Source organism: Meles meles, chromosome 17 (genome assembly GCF_922984935.1).
Source record: "Meles meles chromosome 17, mMelMel3.1 paternal haplotype, whole genome shotgun sequence".
Taxonomy (NCBI): Eukaryota; Metazoa; Chordata; class Mammalia; order Carnivora; family Mustelidae; genus Meles; species Meles meles.
Window position 1 is genome coordinate 52351147 of NC_060082.1, and position 20827 is coordinate 52371973.

Sequence of the window (20827 nt, forward strand, 5' to 3'; positions counted from 1 at the left end):
CCCCAGTCTTCCGTTGTGTGTGCTTCCAGAGGGACATCATCTAAATCCAAGCCGTCCAAGCATCCACCTCTGCGTGCTGTAGACCCCCACTCCTCACCTCCATGCTCAAGTTCCTACCGCGTGCTCCACAGCCGGGCGGGGGACACCCCCACCTGTTCAGACACTTTAACTTGACACGGTGGCGTCTGAGCAGATCATCTTCCCCTTCCCTGAATCTTCCCGCAGAGAGTGGCATCATCAGTCACCCATGCCAGCAACTTGAGAAGTTTTCTCTCCCTCACCTTCCAAGACAACAATGCTGCCCGTTTCCCTTCTCGTGGAGGCATCTCCTCTCCCATCTCCTTGCCTCTATCCCAGTCTGGAGCACTGGGATCGCCATCACAGACCTGAACCCCCCTCCGGCCTGGCCTCCCTGCTTCGATCCCGTGGCTCTTGCTACAGCTACCTGCTGATCGTTCTAAGAGCTTGTGACCAGAGTCCTCGTGACCAGTGAAATGTGGTCCCCAGCGGGCTCACAGGCCTGATAGCCCCTCAACCCACCTTCTCCGACCTCGTCTCACATCCTCAACTCCTGTACGCACCCCACACGCTGTTCACTTCACCCTGGAGTTCACGTTCCATGAACACGTCTGCGAACTCCCCACCTGGAGGGTCCTTCCTGCCCCACCTGGGGGGCGCCAGCCAGAGTAAATACCCCTTCCTTGAGTCCTAACACCTCTCACTGCGGCGCCTTTTGGGTGGGTTCATCTTTTTGTCACTTCCGTGCGTCCTTAAGCTCTAAGCAGAGACTAAGGCCTGATCTTTGGAATCAGCCCACTTTGCCTTTGTCATTAGTCTAATTCACCTGGCAACCCCAGAATTGATATTATCATTCCCGTTTTATAGATGAGTACACCAAGGCTCAAAGAGACTAACAACTTTGCTCAAGGTTCCCTAGCTGGTACGTGGTGGCCTCAAGATGTCACAGATCGTCTGGGGACCAATTTGGCAGAGGGTCAAGCTCAGGTCTGGGAATGAACTTGATCGAATGAGACGAAGGCAATGAGGTTGGTGGAAATGCATGTACTTGTTGAAGAGACTCTCTAAGGAGGTTCTCAGGGCTGATGGGCTGGGGTCCTGGATTGTGGGCGCCGCTCCCGGCATCGCCCCTCACACCCAAAGGGATATGGGTTAAACACTGTCCTCCACCTCCATCCTCCTTTCATGGAAGGCAGGTGCCTACTGGGGCAGCACTGCGTGGCCTGTAAGTCACCCCCCAACAAGCCTCCCAATTCTGATCTTGCAGAGGAGGATGCCAAGACCCAAAGAAACTTGCCCACAGTTAACAAGCCTGGTGAGCGACCCTGTCCCCAGCCCCAGCCAGGCTTGGGAATCCACACACCTGGCTGTGTCGCGTATCAGGGAGAGTCCCACCCAGGCCCCACCAGGCTGCTGTTCTCAGATCAGCGCCCCCCAAGAATGTTTTCCTCTCAAATCGAGTCCCGTCCCCAGGGCTCGACAGGGGTGGTCCCCTAGGCATGAGGACAGCTGCGCAGTGTGCCCCTCCCACACTCTGAGGGGCAGGCAGGAAGGGAGGAGGACCTGGCTTGGCCAATGGAGGTCTAACCTGGCCAAGCAGAGTGGCTCAGGTGTTGGGTGGGAGAGGGCTCCCCGAATCTCAGAAGCTGCTTTTGGACATCTGAGCCGTGGCAGCACCACGGCCCCCCGGAAAGCTGTAGCTCGTCATTGCTCGTTGTGGCCACCTGTGTCTGGAGTGAGTGCCCGAGGCTGTTCTCGAAGGGGGCCCAGTGCCTGTTTATCTTGGCGCCTGCAGCCCCTAGAACGTGGCCTCAGGCAAGCGGGCAAGTCGGCCTGGAGCCCCGCGGAGCCCTCACTCCTGGCCGCAGCTTCCTCTCTTCCTCCCAGAGACACCTTCCCCGGAGGCCCCTGGGAGTCCCTGGCCCGGGTCTCTCCCACCCAGGCCGGGAGATGCGGGCTCGCAGGGGCACTCCGGGAAGAGGCCTGCCTGTGGTGCCCGGGGAAGGGAAGCCTGTGCTTCCTGAGTGGAAGGTGCCTTTGGGGCCTCCCTCGCTGCGGGGGGCTGCCTTAGAACTAGGATTATCTGGGGCCCCCAGAGGGAAGCCCTTTCTAGACCCCCGGCCGTGCCATTCCTCTTCCTGTGGTCCTGTGGGGTCCCTGCCTCCCAGGGCCCTCCTGCCCCCACCAGCCTGGGCGATTTTGCTGAGGACACACATGAGCCTCAGAAGCAGCTTCTCTCTGAGCAGAATTCCCTCCATGTCTCTGATCTCCTGCTAAGTTTTTTCTGGGGTGAAATTAAGGGACATGGCAGGTGAGGTATGGAGGGAAAGACCAAGATTTGAAAAGTCCAGGATTGGACTCTAGCAACGTGGGAACAACTTGGCCTGGTCACTCCATGGAGTTTAGTTTCTTCTTCTGGAAATGGTGGACTGGGCTCACAGGTCCCAAACTAATGTTCCCCGGAACCCCAGGGTTCCATGAGGTATTAATAGGTCTCCTGTGAAAAAGAGAATTCAGGTCCCGTAAGTTTGGGTGATAATATATGCTATGTCATTCTCCCGCCAGGTCATTAGGCCCAGAAGCATTTCGAAGGAAGTCCCACAGTGAAAACTCAACTCAACTCAACAAAACCAGCTTACATTTGTCTAACCCCGCCTTTCTCAAAAGTAACTGACCCCAGAAGCCCTTTCCCTCAAAATAAGAGTCAACATCCTGGACACCGACTTGGGACAACCCAACTTCTCAGGTTCCTTCTTCCCGGGGTAGGCGAGGCCTCTCCACCCCAGGGAAGGAGCAGGCAGCTGCTGTACAGAAAATCCAAGATCCCACAGACAGGTCCATCTGCAAGTAGAAAAGGCTCCCTCGGGGGCCAGTGGCAGTCCCTCCCAGCTCTATTTTATGTGTTTTTGTTTTTAAGAAAACCTAGTGCTGGGGCGCCTGGGTGGCTCAGTGGGTTAAATCCTCTGCCTTTGGCTCAGGTCATGATCCCAGAGTCTTGGGATCAAGCCCCGCATCAGGCTCTCTGCTCAGCAGGGAGCCTGCTTCCTCTTCTCTCTCTGCCTGCCTCTCTGCCTACTTGTGTCTGTCAAATAAATAAATAAAATCTTAAAAAAAAGAAAAGAAAAGAAAAGAAAACCTAGTGCTAGGAGTCAGAGACCAAAAAGGGGAGACTTAAAAAAAAAAAAAAAACTCAGTTTATACTCTGATTCTTTGTCAACTTGATTATGCCAATTCACCTTAAAATTAACAGCCTCAGTTTGCCCATCTGTGAAAAGGGAGAACTAGGGCAGCTCGATCGGCACCTGCTCAACACTAGCCCTCAGAAGTTCCCAACCTGGGGTCCCCAGACACCAAATGGGGAGAAAAGCATAGGCTATTTTCAATATTTAAAGAAGCCGAATGGAAATTATACATTTACCATGAGAAGTGTCTTTGCTTTTGACTGATATTGTATCAGCTCAGTATGGCGGCATCCGTTGTCATGGGGACAAGGATTATTATGCAATAGAAATGGTTGGTTTGTTAGGCAATTTTTTTTTCTTTAGCAAACTTAGTGCCTTGAAAGTAATAAACAGACCAGCTGGTCATAAAAGGTAAAGAGCTCCTGACTCAAGAGGGCGGGCCCCCAACAGGTTTAAAAGCGCTATGGAAGAGAGCGAAGGGGGGAGACCCAGGGGAGGTAAGGGTGCCCCGAGGGAGTCTCTGGGGGAGACCCAGGGTTGTGTGTGGGAGCGTGTGTCCAGGATGTGATGTGCCTGTCGCACAGTGGCTTTTCAGGGCATCCTGGGAGAGGTCTCTGCGGGCCGAGACAGGGCGTGGAGCACTCCCTTCCCTGAGCTGAGGGAGCAGAGCCCATTCAGGTGGGCTCAGGGGTCCGGCCAACGTGTGGGTTCTATGCAGCTTCTTAGAAAGCCTTCTGCCAGGGCCAGTGTCTGAGGGTTTTCAAGCACTTGAAAGTTCTGACTGAACACGGGCAAAGTCCTGCCCTTTGAGCCGCCTGAGTCCCCCTTCACAAGCTGCTACGTCTAGAGACGCAGTCTGTGTGGTTCACGGCTGTTAACTTCCCTCCTAGATGCCGTCCACTCGGAACGGCCTCACTAGACTCCTGTTCTCCTTTCTCCCCCTTGGGTTCTTTCCCCAACCTTTCTCCCCCAGCATCCAGCCCCATTTCTGTACCTGCCTTGGGAGCTGGGCCCACGAGACTTTTCTCTCTCCCCCAGGAAAGCCATGGTGAAAATCACGGTTGGTAGAGCCCTACACACCACCAGAAAAGGCGGTTAGCTTTTTCTAACTCTTCCGAGCAGCTAAGACAACAAAGTCTTTTCCCTTGCTAATATTGATATTGTTAATAATATCTCTTGCTAAGAATTGGGCCGTATCTGTGAAAATTTAGAGGAAACGAGAGGACAGCAGACAGGGGGATTCCCTCTCCCCGGGGACCCAAACCAGACTGCTGGCTTTAGCTAACTGGCTAAAGCCGGAAAGGATTGTTCTCTAGCGTAGCCGAGAACAAAGCATTTTGTTGTGTGTTTTTTTAAAAAAAAATATGTTAAATAACTGGATAATTAAATGCATAATTTGGGGTGGAAAGGTTAGCCATTAATTAAACTGCAGGGGAAAACGGGAAAGACATTGGACTAAGAAGATCATTGGGGGCACTGTCCACTGCATCCTTCCAGATTGTCTAGGCTATTTTACAATGCTCTAAGTTGTAGAAAAATGGATAGTCACGCAAATGACTTTTGTCCACGGAAAAGCCAGTTGTATTTAGTGGATATTTTCATGGATACTGACCAGCAAAATATTGCTGATTTTGTGTTTATTTGTAAATGTTTCTCAGCTTTCCAGATGTCTGTATATTTGTGTTTTGGATTCTCTTTTGCTTAGGTGGTACCATGGTACTGGTTCTCTCCTTCATTAATGACTTAAATCACATCTCTGACACGTGTTCCTCTTACAACTATTACAGCTACATGAGAGGCACGATCATGCCCTCTTTTAAACATTATCTTTTGACACATCCACAGAGAAAGGGCCATGTGAGGAGAGAGTGAGAAGGTAGTCATCAGCAAGCCAAGGAGAAAGGCCTCTGCAGACACCAAATCTGCTGACACTTTAATCCTGGACTTCCAGCTTCCAGAACAAGGAAGAATAAATTTCTGTGGTTTAAGCTACATAGTGCGTACTATTTTTTTATGGTAGCCTTACCAGACTAAGACTGTATACCCCATTTGTTCATCCATTTACTTATTGGTGGATATTTTCTTGTTTTCTGTTTTTGGCAGTTAGGAATACACAAACAATGATCTTTTGGTGAATTTATCCAACTCATATTTCCCAATGTAAACCAGACATTATGGTTGGACAGCATTCTAGCCATTGAGAACAGGCTAGTGTGGGGAATTAGAAGCGGTGGGTAGACTGACAAGTGACCAGATTTAGTAAAGATAAGGAGTGCTCTATTACTCAGCAATTTAAAAAAGGATGAGATCTTGCCATTTGCGACAACATGGATGGACCTAGAAGGTATTAAACTAAGTGGAATAAGTGAGAGAAAGAAAAAATACCATGACTTTACTCCTGTGTGGAATATAAGGCACAAAAGAAACGAAAAAGTAGAAACAGACCCATCCATGCAGAGAACAAACGGATGGTTGCCAGAGAAGAGCGGGTAGGGAGATGGGCAAAATGGGGGAGGAGAGTGGGAGCTACAGTCCTCAGTTATGGCCTCATTGAGTCATAGGGAAGAAAGGTACAGATAAGGCATAGAGCCAATGGTAATGTGATGACGGTGTACGGTGACAGATGGCAGCTTCACTGGTGGGGAGCCTAGCATAACGTGTAGAGTTGCTGAATCACTGTGTTACACACTTGAAACTAATGCAACGTTGTGTGCTGACCAAACTTCAATTTAAAAAAGGAAGGAAAAGAAGATAAGGAGAACTCTAAAGGTGGAGGGGGGTACCAGCGGTCCAAGAATAGGGGCATGTTAGTCTTCTAGAAGGAGCGAGGAAGTAATGCTTGCTGGCAGTGCCTGCGCAGGTGAAGAGCAAGAGGGGAGAATTCTCCGGAGTATCAGCCTCATGCTGGAACCTTCCTGGTGCTTCCATGTTGAGGACAGACAGAGATGAGGACTAGCAGATGGGTCAGATTCCAAAGGGCCTTGTGTCCTATAATGTACAGAACTGATTGTGGGTAAGGTTTAAAATTACAGAAGAGTGTACAGTTTTGTTTATTTTAAGATTTTACTTATTTATTTGTCGGAGAGAGAGAGAGTGCGCACAAGCAGGGGAGCAGGAGGCAGAGCGAGAAGCAGGCGCCCCGCCGAGCAGGGAGCATGACGTGAGATCATGACCTGAGCCGAAGGCAGACAGACGCTCACCTGACTGAACCACCCAGTCGCCCCAAGAGCACAGTTTTTTTCGGATCTCCTGACATACATAGGGGAACCAATACCCTGGTCCAATAAGTCACTGATGATTTAGAGTCAGTGACGAAATGACATGGTTGCACGGGTGTTTAAAAAAAAAACCAACAATATAAAACCAATGACATTCCAGAGTATAAGGGAAGAAGGATTAGAAGCAAGGGCACTAGCACTTCAGGGCAGGTTTTCCAAAAGAAGGCAGTGAGAGAGAGTTGGGGTGGACGAGCTGTGAAAGTAAGGGGGAGAAGCCGGCTGAGGTAGGGAGAAGTTGAACCGCAGGGCAGGCCTGACCAAACCGGGGCCAACCCAGCATGGAACTCTGGGGTGAATATTGTACCTCTGAGTTTTGTGTGTGGGGACAAGATGGCTGGGCCTTCGTGTCCCCAGAATAAAGTACAGTCACTCTGTGGGGATTTGTCTAGTCACTGAGTCAGGAAGGACATGGTTTTGGGTGAGGCAGCTTTCGGCCCCCGAGGCAGACCCCGAAGGAGCTGTCAGACCCTCAGCCCCCACACCTGGGAAGCAAGTCCTTCCTTGGAGAGAGGTGTGCGCGGCGCAGTTCTGGGTCCCATACAGTTCACTCCTTGTTCCATTCAGTTTGCTTTTCCATACATGTTCAGGCAGCGTCTCTTCCAGGATTATGGCGAATGCTTCTTCCTGAGGAGAAACTCTGAAAGGGGAGTTAGTAGGATGAGCCAGCCCCCGGTGGTGCGGCTGGGTTCTCTCATCTTCGCTTACCATTCCTCTGGCTTCAGAGGCTGGTCTGATATGACCCAGCCCTCCTCCCAGGGGACCTGAGCCCCTTTGTAAGCGGAGGTTCCTATAGCTTTCCATTTACCATCACTATTGGGCCAGAGAGTACAAAAGGTGCCGAGTCACATGTATTAAAAGATAATTTTCTTTTCAGGAAAAAAAAAAGTCAGGACCCTCAAACAGATACAAAGAGGGATGAGATAAGCGTATACATAGAAAATTCAAGAAAGTCAAAGAGCACAAGCATATTTGGCACTAAGGGATATTGGGATGAATTCCAAGTAGGGACAAAATTTTTTAATGCAGTGCGGAATACATCAATTAAAATCACTCCCAGAAGAGACAGAATTTACATATAATTACCTACGATTTACAAAAAGTTGAAAAATTACTTGAAGACAAGGAACACGACCAGATTCTGATAATCCGGAAAGGTGTGATATAAATGATACCTAGTGTCCGCGGAAACACAAACATTTTTTCTACCCTCGGGTGCCAAACGTAATCTTCCCTGCCCACAGCGTGTGATAGCGGCCCTTCCTCTTCCTGGTGATCAGGGTCGATGACACTATCAGGAAGGTGATTCCTCTTCCTGCCTGCTCGTGCTTGGACATAGGAAGCCCCCAATTCCTGAGCTCATAATTCAGTGGGATTACCAGTCCTGCAGAGCTGAGTTAGGGAGACAGAAAGCAGAAAGTGGATTAATGAACACAGTGGTAAGTGGAGCTACTCCTGCTTCTGCTCCTGGGTACTCAGACCCGTGTGTCCTTTTCGTGGGCACAGAACCACCATATACAGGTTTTTGTTTCAACGCATGTACCAGATCTTGGAGAATGACACCATACGCCACGTGTTGCCTCTGATGGGGCACTATGTGTCCTCCCTATACCATTTCGGTGCTCTTCCGGGCTGGCAGCTGTGAGATGAATTCTATGCTATGATAGAGTGAACTCCATGTTCACAAGCTCTTTCACAGAACCTCTCTGCTATAAAGTTGGTCCTCTGGTCTGAGGTGATAGGCTGTGGAATCCCATGCCAGTGGATGGAACAGTCCATAAACCTTCATATGGTGGTGCTGGTTGAGACTGTGCTCAGGAAAGGCAAGGCTGACCCATGACCTGTATATGCATCTATTCTTCTGAGAACAAAGAACAGATATCTGAACTTTCCAGACTGGAAAGAGCCCAAGGTAGTCAAACTGCTACCAAGTGGTTGGTTTGTCTCTTGAAGACCAATCAATATGGTGCTCTACTGGGGACTTGGTGTTGGTTGCTGCTATAGGCATTTCCTGCTATAGGATAACTTTAGTGGCAGCAGTAGCCAAATTATCTTCGGTAAGTGAGAGTCTTTGCTGTTGGCCTATGAATAACCTTCATCTCTGCTTCCACATTTTGTTCATGTTTCCGTTGTGCCAACACTGGGGTGGCTGATGATAGAGGTTGGCTGAGGCCAGTGGGCTGAGTCATCCGTCTACTTGATTTAGTTCTTCATCAATGGTGGATGCTCTCTGGGGATTTGAACATATAATACAAAGATTTTCCTCCTTCAAGTCCTCTTCTCTAAGTCCATCCACACACCTTCATCCCAGACCCCTTATCCCTAATTTTCCTGTTTTTCCTCATCAGCTAGCTGGGCCATTTGCCAATATATTCTAACCTTGGGACACTTCTTTTTTCTACACCAAGGGCACTACTCAAAGCTCTGAATATTGAGAGGATTTTCTCTTATTACTATCTTTTAAGGCCCCTCCCCACCGCCCTTCACCCCGTATGAGGCTAGCCAACTTCAGCTGGCTCTTACGTATGGAGTCAGCCCATCCATGCAACAACTTGGGTTTTCCCCCTCCTCTTCCAGTTGGGCTTACAGGGTCCCTCATCCTGCCATAGGTGTGCCCAGGAAGAGGAACCTCTGGGTAATCATGGTAGATGACCAGGGGTCTGGGTTACCTGTTCACTCAGGCTGCTTGAACCCTCTCCTCCTGTTGGAGGTCCCACTTCCACTTTATGATGGGTTGTTGCTGGGCTAGTCTCATTGGGTCTTAGAAGACCCTGCATTTAATGGGCAACTTTGGTCACAAAGTACTTGGTGATTCTCTCTACCAGGGCCTCCTAGCAGGTTAGGGACTGTTTTCCAACAACCTACAATTCTTCCCTGCAGATGGCATGGCCTTGCTGCAGAGCCCTGGGGCTTGCCTTGTGATTCTCTCACAGGAACTTGCCACAGACTCCACATGGTGTCTTTCCTCTCCAAGGATACCTCTAATCCCAGGAGGCCTGTCAGATCATATGGATCGGACTTCCTGCCCGGTAGCCTGTGCTGGCTGCAGAGAGGTCTCTTCTGCTCCAGGATTCACTTAAAGTTGGCTGCCTTCTCTGTCACAGGGTGCATGAGTCAGAACAGTATCTCTAGGTATCGAATATGCTGACTCAAGAACTTGAAGAGGCTCACCAGGCCTGTTTCCTTCTTCATAGTGAGGTAAAAGATGCAATAATTTGTCTTTTGTTTTGCAGATGTCCTGGTTGCTGGACCTGACCCCTGATCTCCTGAAAATGTTAGTTGTGCAGGTTCCTGAATTGTTGCATGGTTTAGCTCCAGCCCTCTGGAACACACTTGTCTTATAAAGGTCTCTGGCAAGCCAGCCACCTCTTGGTCATCTGACTCAATATGTCACTGAAATAGATGAATGTGTTGTTCTGTGGATGTCCAGCTGGCACAGGTGTTTGAACTTAATGTGGTCTTGGAGCAAAACTATTAATGCCTATTATTTCCATGGAAATGTGAATTGTTTCTGATCTTTTGTTTTGACGGAAAGAAAAAAGAATGCCTTCACCCAATCAATGGCTGTATACTATATTCTTGAGGTGGCATTGATCTGGTCTAATGATCTGGCACTGTGCTGGCAACTGGGGTTATTATACTTGAGATTGTGCTAGTTTAGTGACCCTTCCTACTCCTCGTAAGAATTCTACCACATACCTACCACACATCGTAAGAATTCTACCCATATAAGAAGGAAAAAGGAGACAGCTAATAACATAGTCACAGATACAACATGAGTGGTTTCTTCAGGATCAGACTGGTCAAATAAGGACTGAGAGGAGGAGGTAAATAGCATGTGGCAATAAATCTCTGTTCTCTTCTCCCCACAATATGACTTTACATTTATTTATGCCTGACGGAAGATAATTTGAGAGACTTCCACTTGGCCTTTTCCAATATGATAGCTCTTATTTTGCAGACCCGTGATCCAAGTGGGGGTTGAGCCAACCACCAAATAGGTCATTCCTATCTGAGAGGGCCCATGGATGTTGAGGATCTCTGTAAACTGGACATTGGTCAGGACTACATTTATTATCTGGCCCCCATAGGACCCACTCTAACATGGGGGCCATGATGATTGAGGCCATTAATGACAACTCATCCCCTAAGTCCAACCATCCTCAAACGTCTGGGTATTCCCTTTTTCCTAATGGGCAGTTACCTAATCATTATTGTGTACACTTGCCATGATATTGCAGTGTTTTCCCTCCTATGGACCCAGCCATCTCTTTTGACAGCAGTTCTCAGTGCTCAGGTTCAGAAATCGGGCAAGGGATTATGACTTTTTACTAGGGCAACTGCCCTCAGCTTTGAAGTTGCCCATCATTGACTTCTGCTAGTATAAGCTCAGTAGTACAAGCTGGGTGACTGCCCATCTATTTGTCTCTAGGGACACTGTTATAGGAATTATCTCATACCTCTCTGTGGTTCTGGCCCTCTTGGCTGCCACTCTGACCTTGCCATCAGGAGAGTAATCGTGACTTCCTGGCTTTGGATGGTTTTAGGTTGCCACCTGGCTCTGTTGTTTCAGAGTCCTATCATCCCTGTTGCTGCTATCAGCCAACATTGTTCGGTAGAGGGGTCTCTATAGAAGAGTCACCTCCGAATTTTTTGTGGTGCTAGTGCACCTCTGAACCTCAGGACCTTTGTCCGTGGTGTTTCCTCTTGGCCTTCCAGCCGTAGTATATCCAGCACACCTGTTTCCCTGAGACTTTTAGCTCCACTGTCTCTGCCAAGGCAGTTCTGGATTTTAACTCCACTCAACTGGGCCATTTTTTAACTCAAGTGGGCCATCACTTTCCCATGTTTCTGGTAGCCATGCTAGTAGCAAGTTTGCACTAACTCCTGGAATCTTTACTAGGGAATTAAATTCTGTATCTTGGGGGAGTACTTCCAAGTGAAAAACTCTATTCAATCTTATATTCTGGCTCCTTTCTTCAGGCATCCTCAGGATCTCCTCCAACTCCTATCAGTACCTGTGTACTATCTTATGGTCCCTTTAGTGTATAGTCTCTATCTTCCCTTAGCTGGGCCAGTTTGGTCCCAGCTGAGTTATGAGGATCCTGAGTGGTGCATGTATTGTCTTGCACAAGAGAAGTCTCTTTAGTGTCTCCTATCATGGAGTAGGGTTAGGGAGTTAGTGAGGATTACAGGGATATAGGTCTATAGACTCGGACCTTTCCCAGGAGCTTGTGGAATTAAAATCTTTTGGAGGGGGGGGGGTGCCTGGGTGGCTCAGTGGTTTAGTGGTTTAAGCCTCTGCCTTCGGCTCAGGTCATGATCTCAGGGTCCTGGGATTGAGTCCCACATCGGGCTCTCTGCTCAGCAGGGAGCCTGCTTCCCTCTCACTCTTTCTGCCTGCCTCTCTGCCTACTTGTGATCTCTCTCTGTCAAAAAAATAAATAAAATCTTAAAAAAAAAATCTTTTGGAAGGGGATCCAACTAGATGTTGTATCTGATGTGTCCAATTTTCCCGATAAGGACCCTGACCTTGCATAACAGATCTGTCTTGGTCAACTGTCTTTGAAATTCTGCTACTCTATTAAGTCCTGGCTTGGTCTTCATTCTCTCCTTTTTCCCTTTGACTCCTGCTGTAGGAAATGAGAATGCTGTATGCAACTAAAGAGGCCCTGTTTTCACATCTGGCTTTCAATTACCTGATTACTTGCCCTCAGCGGTTCATTATCCTTCCGTAGGCATCAGTGACACTTAGAAAAGCCATCCAATCTTACCGTCCTATAGCTACTGTCTCCTCTCTTCATGGATATGTCAGTGATAACAGAGTCCAACTCTCCAAAATACAATTAAACCTATCATTTCATCTAATAATTGCATTTCTGTATGAGTAGGAAAAAATGAGCTGTTATATCACTCCATTAGATGCCCAAGACTCCTAAAGACAAAAGGCCATTTAAGATTATTTTTTAGTTTAGTGAAAAAGTTAAAAAATGTTTCATCCTTGAAATATGTTTGTCCTAAACTCTTACACACGTTAGTCTTAAGAAGAATCATGTTCAGGAATCCCAAGACACCCAGACAGAAAAACATGCAATCACACAAGCCATTCGCCAATGACAAAGGAGTCAGCAAACTGTTGGAAAACAGAGCTTGTAATAATGAAAAAAGGACAGAGTTTGTAATCAATCACTTATTTTCTTTTAAAAACACATAACCACGTTAACTTTTTGCTTTTTACAACCATCTAGAGACTATAAAACAGTACCACGTTGTGCATTTAACCTACTTATCAAGAAGGGAACTCCACACATCGTAAGAATTCTACCCATATAAGAAGGAAAAAGGAGACAGCTAATAGCATAGTCACAGATACAACATGAGTCCAAGCAAGCATCAATTCTTTGACGTCACCTTTTCCATTTACCAGAGTGGAGAGAGTAAGAAAGAAAGCAAGGGAGAAAAAAAGAGGGAAAGAAGCACCCACAGAGGACTAATCACATTCCATAGTTACTTTTGACAACTATAGCTCAGGGTTTCATAGAATAGTATCATTTGACCAACACAATGTGGTAGGGGGGTGAAGGAAACATGAGTAGAGGGAGAGGGTTTTAAAAGACAGGTACATTTTACACCCTATTCCCCTCCTGAATAGTCTTCATTGATACAAGCTTCTGTGCAAATCCAGAATATAGCAAGAAATTAATCTTAATGTGATAAAGCTTGAATTCTGCTCTTTTTGCAAATGTGAGTGGATCACAATTTTACTTTACACTTCAAAAGAATAACAACGCCATGATCAATTACAGCATTCTTTCAGAATTCCCCATGATCTTTCTCTCTATTCCCACCGTGTTGGTGTTGTTACAGGACAATCAGGGAAATTTGGGTAGGAACTTCAGGAAGTTTGGGTAGTGAGATGGAATCCTTGCTCTTTCTTATAAGTCCACACCTTTCTGGTAGTAAGTCTTCCCTCTGATTTGGGTGGTCCAGAGGAAAGGGCATAGAAGAACTAAGGTAATGTGGTAGAAGTTTAGTCAAGTAACTGGTTTTGAAGGTACACAAGATGAGACTGTAATTAGCAGACACACTGAATCCAAGGCAAACGATTGGTTATTTGATTGTCCTCCTTAGGTTGATGGCACCATAAACAAATAGAAGGTGGCTTCGATATACTAATAAAATAAACCAAAGGTCTGCTACAAGGAAACATATTTTAGATGAAAATTAGTCTAATGATTCTTTTCACTTCAGGGGAAACACTCATCTTGTCCCTCTTACTTCCTCTTCCACTGTAAGTAAGCAAATATATGACAGAAGGTTTGCTTTTATGGGGCAACTCAGTATCAGAGTTTTGCCAATTTCATACAAGAATGGCCATTATGAAGTGTACCAATCAGGAGGCTCACCTCCATTCCCAGGCAAACTACTCATATTGCTTAAATTAAGCTCTTTCCAATCTAATGAGATGATTTTACTTTTTCATGTGTGGTGAGTAGAGTATGGTTTAATGCCGGTTAAATTACTACTGGCCTGTAGCACTGACCATTACAAGCTTCTTAGGCTCTAATATAATCAATTCTATCCCACATTATCACTGTGCTCTGACATTGTACATATAGAAAGTATAATGCAGAAAAGTCTGCTTTTAAGATTTACTATCAAGACTGATACCTGAAATGTAGAAATTTATGTCATTTGCAAAATCTCATTTTAACTCTCCTAATCATCATAAACAGGAAATAAAATTTAGATGCATTATAAAATGAAATAAGCTGATAAATCTGATTTATTCTTCTTTACCTTTTTTTGAAGTGCTACCATAATTTGTATTGTCTTTACCTAGTGACTATGGATTTTATATGTAATGATGCTGGCTTTATTAGATTTGAGAAAAGTGTGGCAATTTTGTAGTTGAAAAAGCCATAGATTCAACATGATTTTTTTTAATCTGAGAAGCAATCTTAATTTAAAAAATTTAAATATGTTATATAGCAAGAAGTACTTATTTTCTGAGACAGGAAATTTCATGCAAATTAAGGAGAACTGTATTCTGAAATTTGTTTACCAAACAGTGCAATCACTTCAGAGAATCTTAAGTTTTTGAATATTTATGCCATGGATAGGGTTATTTCCTAAATTAGTCTCCTTAGGTTAAGAAGTTTTCCTAGTCATTGCTTAGGAAATTGCATTTGGGCATTATTTCCTGAATAATGCAAAGTAATAAAAAAAAAAAAAAAGGAAAAATAAAGGCAGGTCTCTGCCAGCATAACCACTAATGGAGAGACAGCAAGGCATGACCGATGCCACTGATTTCACACACTTTTTAACTGCCCTGCTTCTTGCTGCCACAATCCAACACCTTCCCACTCTTCTCTGCTATCTCCACAATCATTTTAATTTCTTCACCTAAATGTCTGTTAACCTGATGCCTGTACAACTCAATAATAGGTTACTTGTTTTTTATTCTTAACTAGCCTTAGTTCACCTCTTAAGAAAGGATGCACTGCTTTCTGTAGTTATGAATTTACTTTGGTCAGACTATGGTGGAAGGATACCCTATATCAACAACTTTCTTCTAGTAAAATCTATTAAAATCTTAAAACTCTCATGCTGAAAACTTTGGGGAGTTGCAGATCCTGAGGGCTAGGCCCCATTTTCCTTAAGAGTCCATATAGGTTACTGATGAGGAGACCGGCGTACCCTCACAGCATTGCTTCCGACTCTGAAGCTGAGCAGCTTAAGTAGAAAAATGAGAGACACTGGAAAAGAAAGTTGCATATGGGTTTTCAACTTCTTTCCATTTTCCATAAAATTACCATTATAACCTATTTAATGATGACTTAATTTTATCATTTTATTGTCTCTCTGTATGGTATGAAATCATCAATGATTCCATTTCAATGGTATAGCCTTAAGTATAGGTGCATGTTTGTGAGTAGAAAATAAGCCATTTTTCTTTGTCTTCTGACTTCTCTATACACATCAATGAACTTTATTCATTTAATACTTCCCTTTTATTCCTTTGGGGAGTATTTAAACTGATGATATAAACTGATTCTCAAATAAAATAAAACTAGAATTTCTAAACCTAAAATCAGATGAAGTTTTACCTTTGGTTAGATTGCTACTCCTTTAAAATGACTCTGTGATATTAATTTCCTAAGAGTTCTGAGAGTTTCAGTGTACAGACATCTCCAATAAAATATTAGGTAGGGCATAGCATTGGCAACCGGTAGGGCATTTAAAACTTAGAAGAGAAAAATGCACATTGCCTTTTTTTTTTCATGGAAGAAAATTTAAATGTATACTCTGTCTCCCAAACTGCTTCCTCTTGATGAGGAAAAATCCTCTTTTTTCTCTACAGCTTCACGAGGCACATAGAGCTGTGTATTTAAATACTTATTTGAGCATCTGTCATGGTAAGCTGAATGTTACGTAAGTCTTCTCATTCTTGAACAGACTATGCTACAAGGACAAACACATCAGAAAAGGAACAAACTCTAACATTGTATTATCTATGAAAAAAATAATACTGATTAGGGTCTAGAATCCCAACAGTTGAAGAAAGATCAAATTGGCCATAGGATACACTGAAAGAAAAACACTGGGGAGTTCAAATACCAGAAGTCAACTATAAGATTTTATGTGTGTCATTATATAGTGCCACTAACAGAAAATGAAGCTGACAATTCAAATTGCTCTGGATACACATTAGTACCACCAGTTTTATTTGTACAAGAAATGACTGGTCCACTGGACTTATCCAACTCAGTAATAATTACTGTTATTTCTTGACAGACCAGTGATATTTCCCCCATAGTTTTAAAGTACAAAAACAAAATAGTTAGAAAAAAAAAATCCCAAGTATAAGTAATGAAACCTTTAATCTATTAAAGGTCACTAAATTATTACCACTGATTATTATAAATGATTATTTAAACTAAAAAAAAGTAATTTAACTTTTCCTCTTTAGTTTTGGGCCAAAGAACATGCTTGGCAAAACATAAAAGAACAATAAAAGCCAAAAATTTGTATGATTTTTCAGGAAAAAAAAAAAAAATCTCTCAATTTGGAAAGGGAAAAAACTTTGGAAGCTTGTCAGAATAAAAATGGAATAAACTCCTTTAAAAATGAACTATTTGTCAGTTAACTGATAGAATTTTGGTAGTAACAGTAACTTCAATATAATCTACTAGAATCACAACAGGTGTAAGGAAGACGTGGCAATGCGTGGTAGAAGAGCTACGGACCACGGGGGTATTGTAAGGGGCAAGTGACCATGTATCTTCAAGACTAAATAAGTGATAACAACAGCTGCCCTTCCACTCATTTGTCTCTTTGCCTAAGATTAAGCTGAAAGCGGCAGAAGTAATTTACTTTCATGAATCCACTGATGTTGATGCTGGAATCTTCATCTGGACCTGGGGGGGGATGGGTGGATTAAAACATACTTCACTTTTTCTGGTATTTATATTAATTTTGTTAGATAATGAAATGCTCAATTTAATGCCAATCACATTCAAGGAAGCAAAATCCTTTAAGGTTTTGGGGCTTATATGGATGACTTAGGAACGTACGAAAGAAATTAGACAAAGAAGTAAAAATGGGCATTGTGCACAGACCATGAGAGTCTGAAATGTCTAAGAAATATACCTTTTGTTTACACCAAGTTTATACCCCCAAAATCTTAAAAGCAGGTTGTTTTTTCTCTCATAGGAGGGAATGAAATCCAATGTTCATCCTTTAAAACTGCTGGGAGAAATGGCTGCCAAGGTCTGTTTTATTCATGTAATGTGACAGAAGAAGGATAATTTGTTCTTTGCTCTCAAAAATATGGTTTCCCCAAGACAGACTTTTAATTTGACCAAATTCTGGCTAAAGCAAGTGAATCCAAAAGAAAAACTATCCAATAAGGTGTAGGGAGTCTCTGAAAGAGCTTTATCTTCTCGTTCAAGTCAGTAAAGGTTATACTTCCATAACCCTAAATGCTGAAGCTTAATAAGGCATAACTTCAGTTGTTATGGTTGGAGTATGGGCAAATATATTCCACATTTGTTCCTTAAAAAAAAAAAGTATCAGACCTCTTAAAAAATTTCAACCGGTTACGTGGAAGTATATAGATGCTTTGTTATGAAAGACATGCTCAGGATTCTAAAGCAGCAGCAACTTAAAAAATCAGTAATAAAACTTTGGCTTAAAATTAAAAAGAAAAGAAAAGAAAAGAAAAAGTCAAACTGGTGCGAGTTGTCTCATGAAAGAGGTATTGTGGACTAAACCCTCACATGCTGTCCAACATTAGCTTCCCCTGTCTTCTTTCACTGTTACCACCTTCATTGCACAGGAGTTATAGCATTCTTTTATGGTTAAGTTTCATAAATAATGAGAAAACTATATGCAACAAATACATCATATTTCCCACCCACCCAGCAACCCTCCCCAAAATAAGAAAAGTTACATCAAATTAAAAAGTAGCTTCATGAATGAAGGTACTGCTCTAAGTTGCACTTTCCCTGCAAGTGCGGCCAGTGCATTTGCGCTGGGTATGAAGGAAAGGAAAAAATTCTCCACATAAACTGACAAAAAATTTAAAAATCAATGTCCGGTTTCAACCAGTCAAAACCGGGCCCAGCGGAAGCCGAGGTATCTCGGTACCGTCCCATCAGAGGGTCCTTGCAATGCCTGTTCTTCCATCCTGATAGGTATCTGTGTCCTTGTGATTGTAAACAATCCATAAGATACTATGTTTTTGTTCCTTAAAATGTCCTCTGATTGGCAAAATGAAGTAAATATTTGTTTTAAAAATAGAAAATGAAAATTAAACCAGAAGAAAAGAAAAGAAACACAGTGAGCTTGTCTGGAGTCCATAGGATCCGATCTGGAAGAGCTCGGAAATGTGTTATGTGTCTTCTCCTGTTTTCGGCTGGAAAGGTACTAGAGGTTGCGTTGGTCGAGGAAAGAATTGTAGAGTAGGAAAACCAAAGATGTTAATCTAGACGTCAGAGGATTCAAGTGTTAGCTTCATCATCTGTGTCTTCTATCAATACCTTAGTGTCACGAGCCTTGGATCTAGTGGAATAAGGGGGGAAAAGCACTTAGCCCATTATTAAAATATAAACATGTTCACAGTATTAGGTACATATCCCATCTTATCGCCATTAAAAATACATCTTAAATGGGAATTATATATTGCACCAGATGGACTATTCCTGGAGGTTCATACTCAATTTTGGGTATTACTGAAAAACATTAAGAAACTAGACTGCAACCACAGGAAGGTGACAAGAAAAATGGCCAGTCATGCATCGCAGAGGAAGAAGCAATCTAGAAGAAGAACTGAGTTTGATCAGCCATAAAACATAATGAAATCTTGCCATCTGCCACAATATGGATGGACTTTGAGAGTAAAATGCTAATGAAGTAAGTTAGAGAAAAACAAATATCATATGATCCTACTCACATGTGGAATTTAAGAAACAAAACAAGTGAACAAAAAAAGGAGGAAAAAAAGAGACAACAAAAAACCCAGACTCTTACATATACAGAACAAGCTACTGATTGCCAGAGGGGACACGGGTGGGAAAATGGGGGGAAATAGGAGTACACTTATTGTGATGAATGCTGAGTAATACACAGAAATAGTGAATCATATTGTACACCTGAAACTAATAAAACACTGTATGTTAATTTACTTGAGTAAAAAAAGAAGACCCGAGTTTGAGTACTGATTGTATGATGTAACTTTCTGTTATTATTTTCATCTCTATAAAGCAGGAATAATAATACCCATTTCACATAACACTACTCTCACCTCATGGAGGCAGTATCAATATCAAGTCAGAAAATGGATATCAAAAGCATAAGTATGAGATAAATATAAGGAATTATGATGAGCATTGACAGAAATACTGCCATTTGAGGTGCACATGAAACTAGGTGGGTAAACTAGCAGAAGATAAGACCGAAGGAGAGGCATGACAGTTGCCCTCAAAAGTTGACAGGGTATGATGTAGAAGAGGGAGGAGACTAAGACATGGTAGCCCAACTGGGACCAACTGGTTAAAGTTACAGAGAAGCATGTTTCAGCCCAACGTAAGCTAGCCACCATAATGAGCATCCAACAATAAAATTAGGTGCCCCATCTAGTTATAAACTTCATTATCACCGACAATTTCCAGTCAGCATAAGATGGCCATCTAATCAGGAGGCAATGGGAGACACTCCTGTACTAGATGAGAAACAGGATTTGAAAGTATTAAAATAATCTGCAGTTCATAAGCCCTATGAGGTACAACTGGTCCTTTGTGAAGTAGGTGTCATCATTTCCACTTGACAGAGGTAGAAACTGACATTCAGCAAGGCAAAGGACGTGCTAAAGGTGGCACGAGTCACAGAGTACTCAAATTCCGAACTCCTTATTTTAGCATTCCTGCTCTCTCCATTGCACATAACCTGTTCCATTGTTCTAAACATCTTCTTCTGGTTGCAGTCTACTATCTCAGTGTTTTTCCACTTCACACCTGGAATTGAACATAATAGTCTAGCGCCAAAGAGCTTCCCTGGTTCTGAAGCAGAAATAGTGTATGTTTAGACTGCCCTCTGCTGGTGACTGACAAGGATAAGCTCAATGGCACAACTACCTCCAGTCCTCCTGTCCTCCGCCGCACTGACCTTGTTCACCCCACCATCCCTCCCAGGCCCTCCTCTGGCTTCTTCAAACTCTGCGTCCTTACTACAACAGCCTCGTGCTTTGTTTTGATGTTCTTCCCAATGACCTCGCTGGCCCTTCCTTTCTTGCTCCTTTTGTTTATTCCTTTTTTCTCTTGTCTGTGTTTCCTCAGGCTTAGCTCCCTGCTTTTCTTTTCTCTACCTGTCCTCTTCAGAGAACTTCTAAATTCTATCTGAAGCTTGGGCAATTCCTCCTCTGCTCTCCTGTATCTATGCGTTACTACTACCACCTCTGATTTTTTTTTTTTAGGTCCTTTAAAACATCTCCTTATATTATTTTTAGTCCAACTCTAAAGCATCCTAACCCAAGTCCTCCATGTCTGATACTTCAGAATACCATGGTGGCCTTCCAGTTGGTTTTCTGGACTTTAGGGTTCCATTTCCCAACGTATCTTGCACAGTGGCATTAAAGCTTCTGAAAATACTACTTTCATGTCATTCTCCCATGAAAAACATTCTCCAAAAAAAAAAGGAGGAAAAGAAAATCTTTGAATCCTTCCTGCCTATATGATCAATATAGGCTGTATTTTCCAGCCTTTTATAATCATTCTTCATCTATTCAGCTACAGTTTTTGTTTGTTTGTTTGTTTTTTACTATAGTTCTAGTCACATGGCTTCCCTTCTGCC

The 20827-nt window shown here is 43.7% G+C and overlaps 1 protein-coding gene across 1 annotated transcript in view; it reads right to left on the reverse strand.

Moving 5' to 3' along the window:
• Positions 1–12609: 12609 nt before the first annotated feature.
• The window catches only part of XPR1 (xenotropic and polytropic retrovirus receptor 1), a 244176-nt gene continuing 235958 nt past the window's right edge, over positions 12610–20827 (reverse strand). The window contains exon 15 of the mRNA XM_045982852.1: positions 12610–18541. Coding sequence (XP_045838808.1) covers positions 18481–18541 — 61 coding nt within the window. The 3' untranslated portion in view covers positions 12610–18480. The remainder of the gene's footprint in view (positions 18542–20827) is intronic.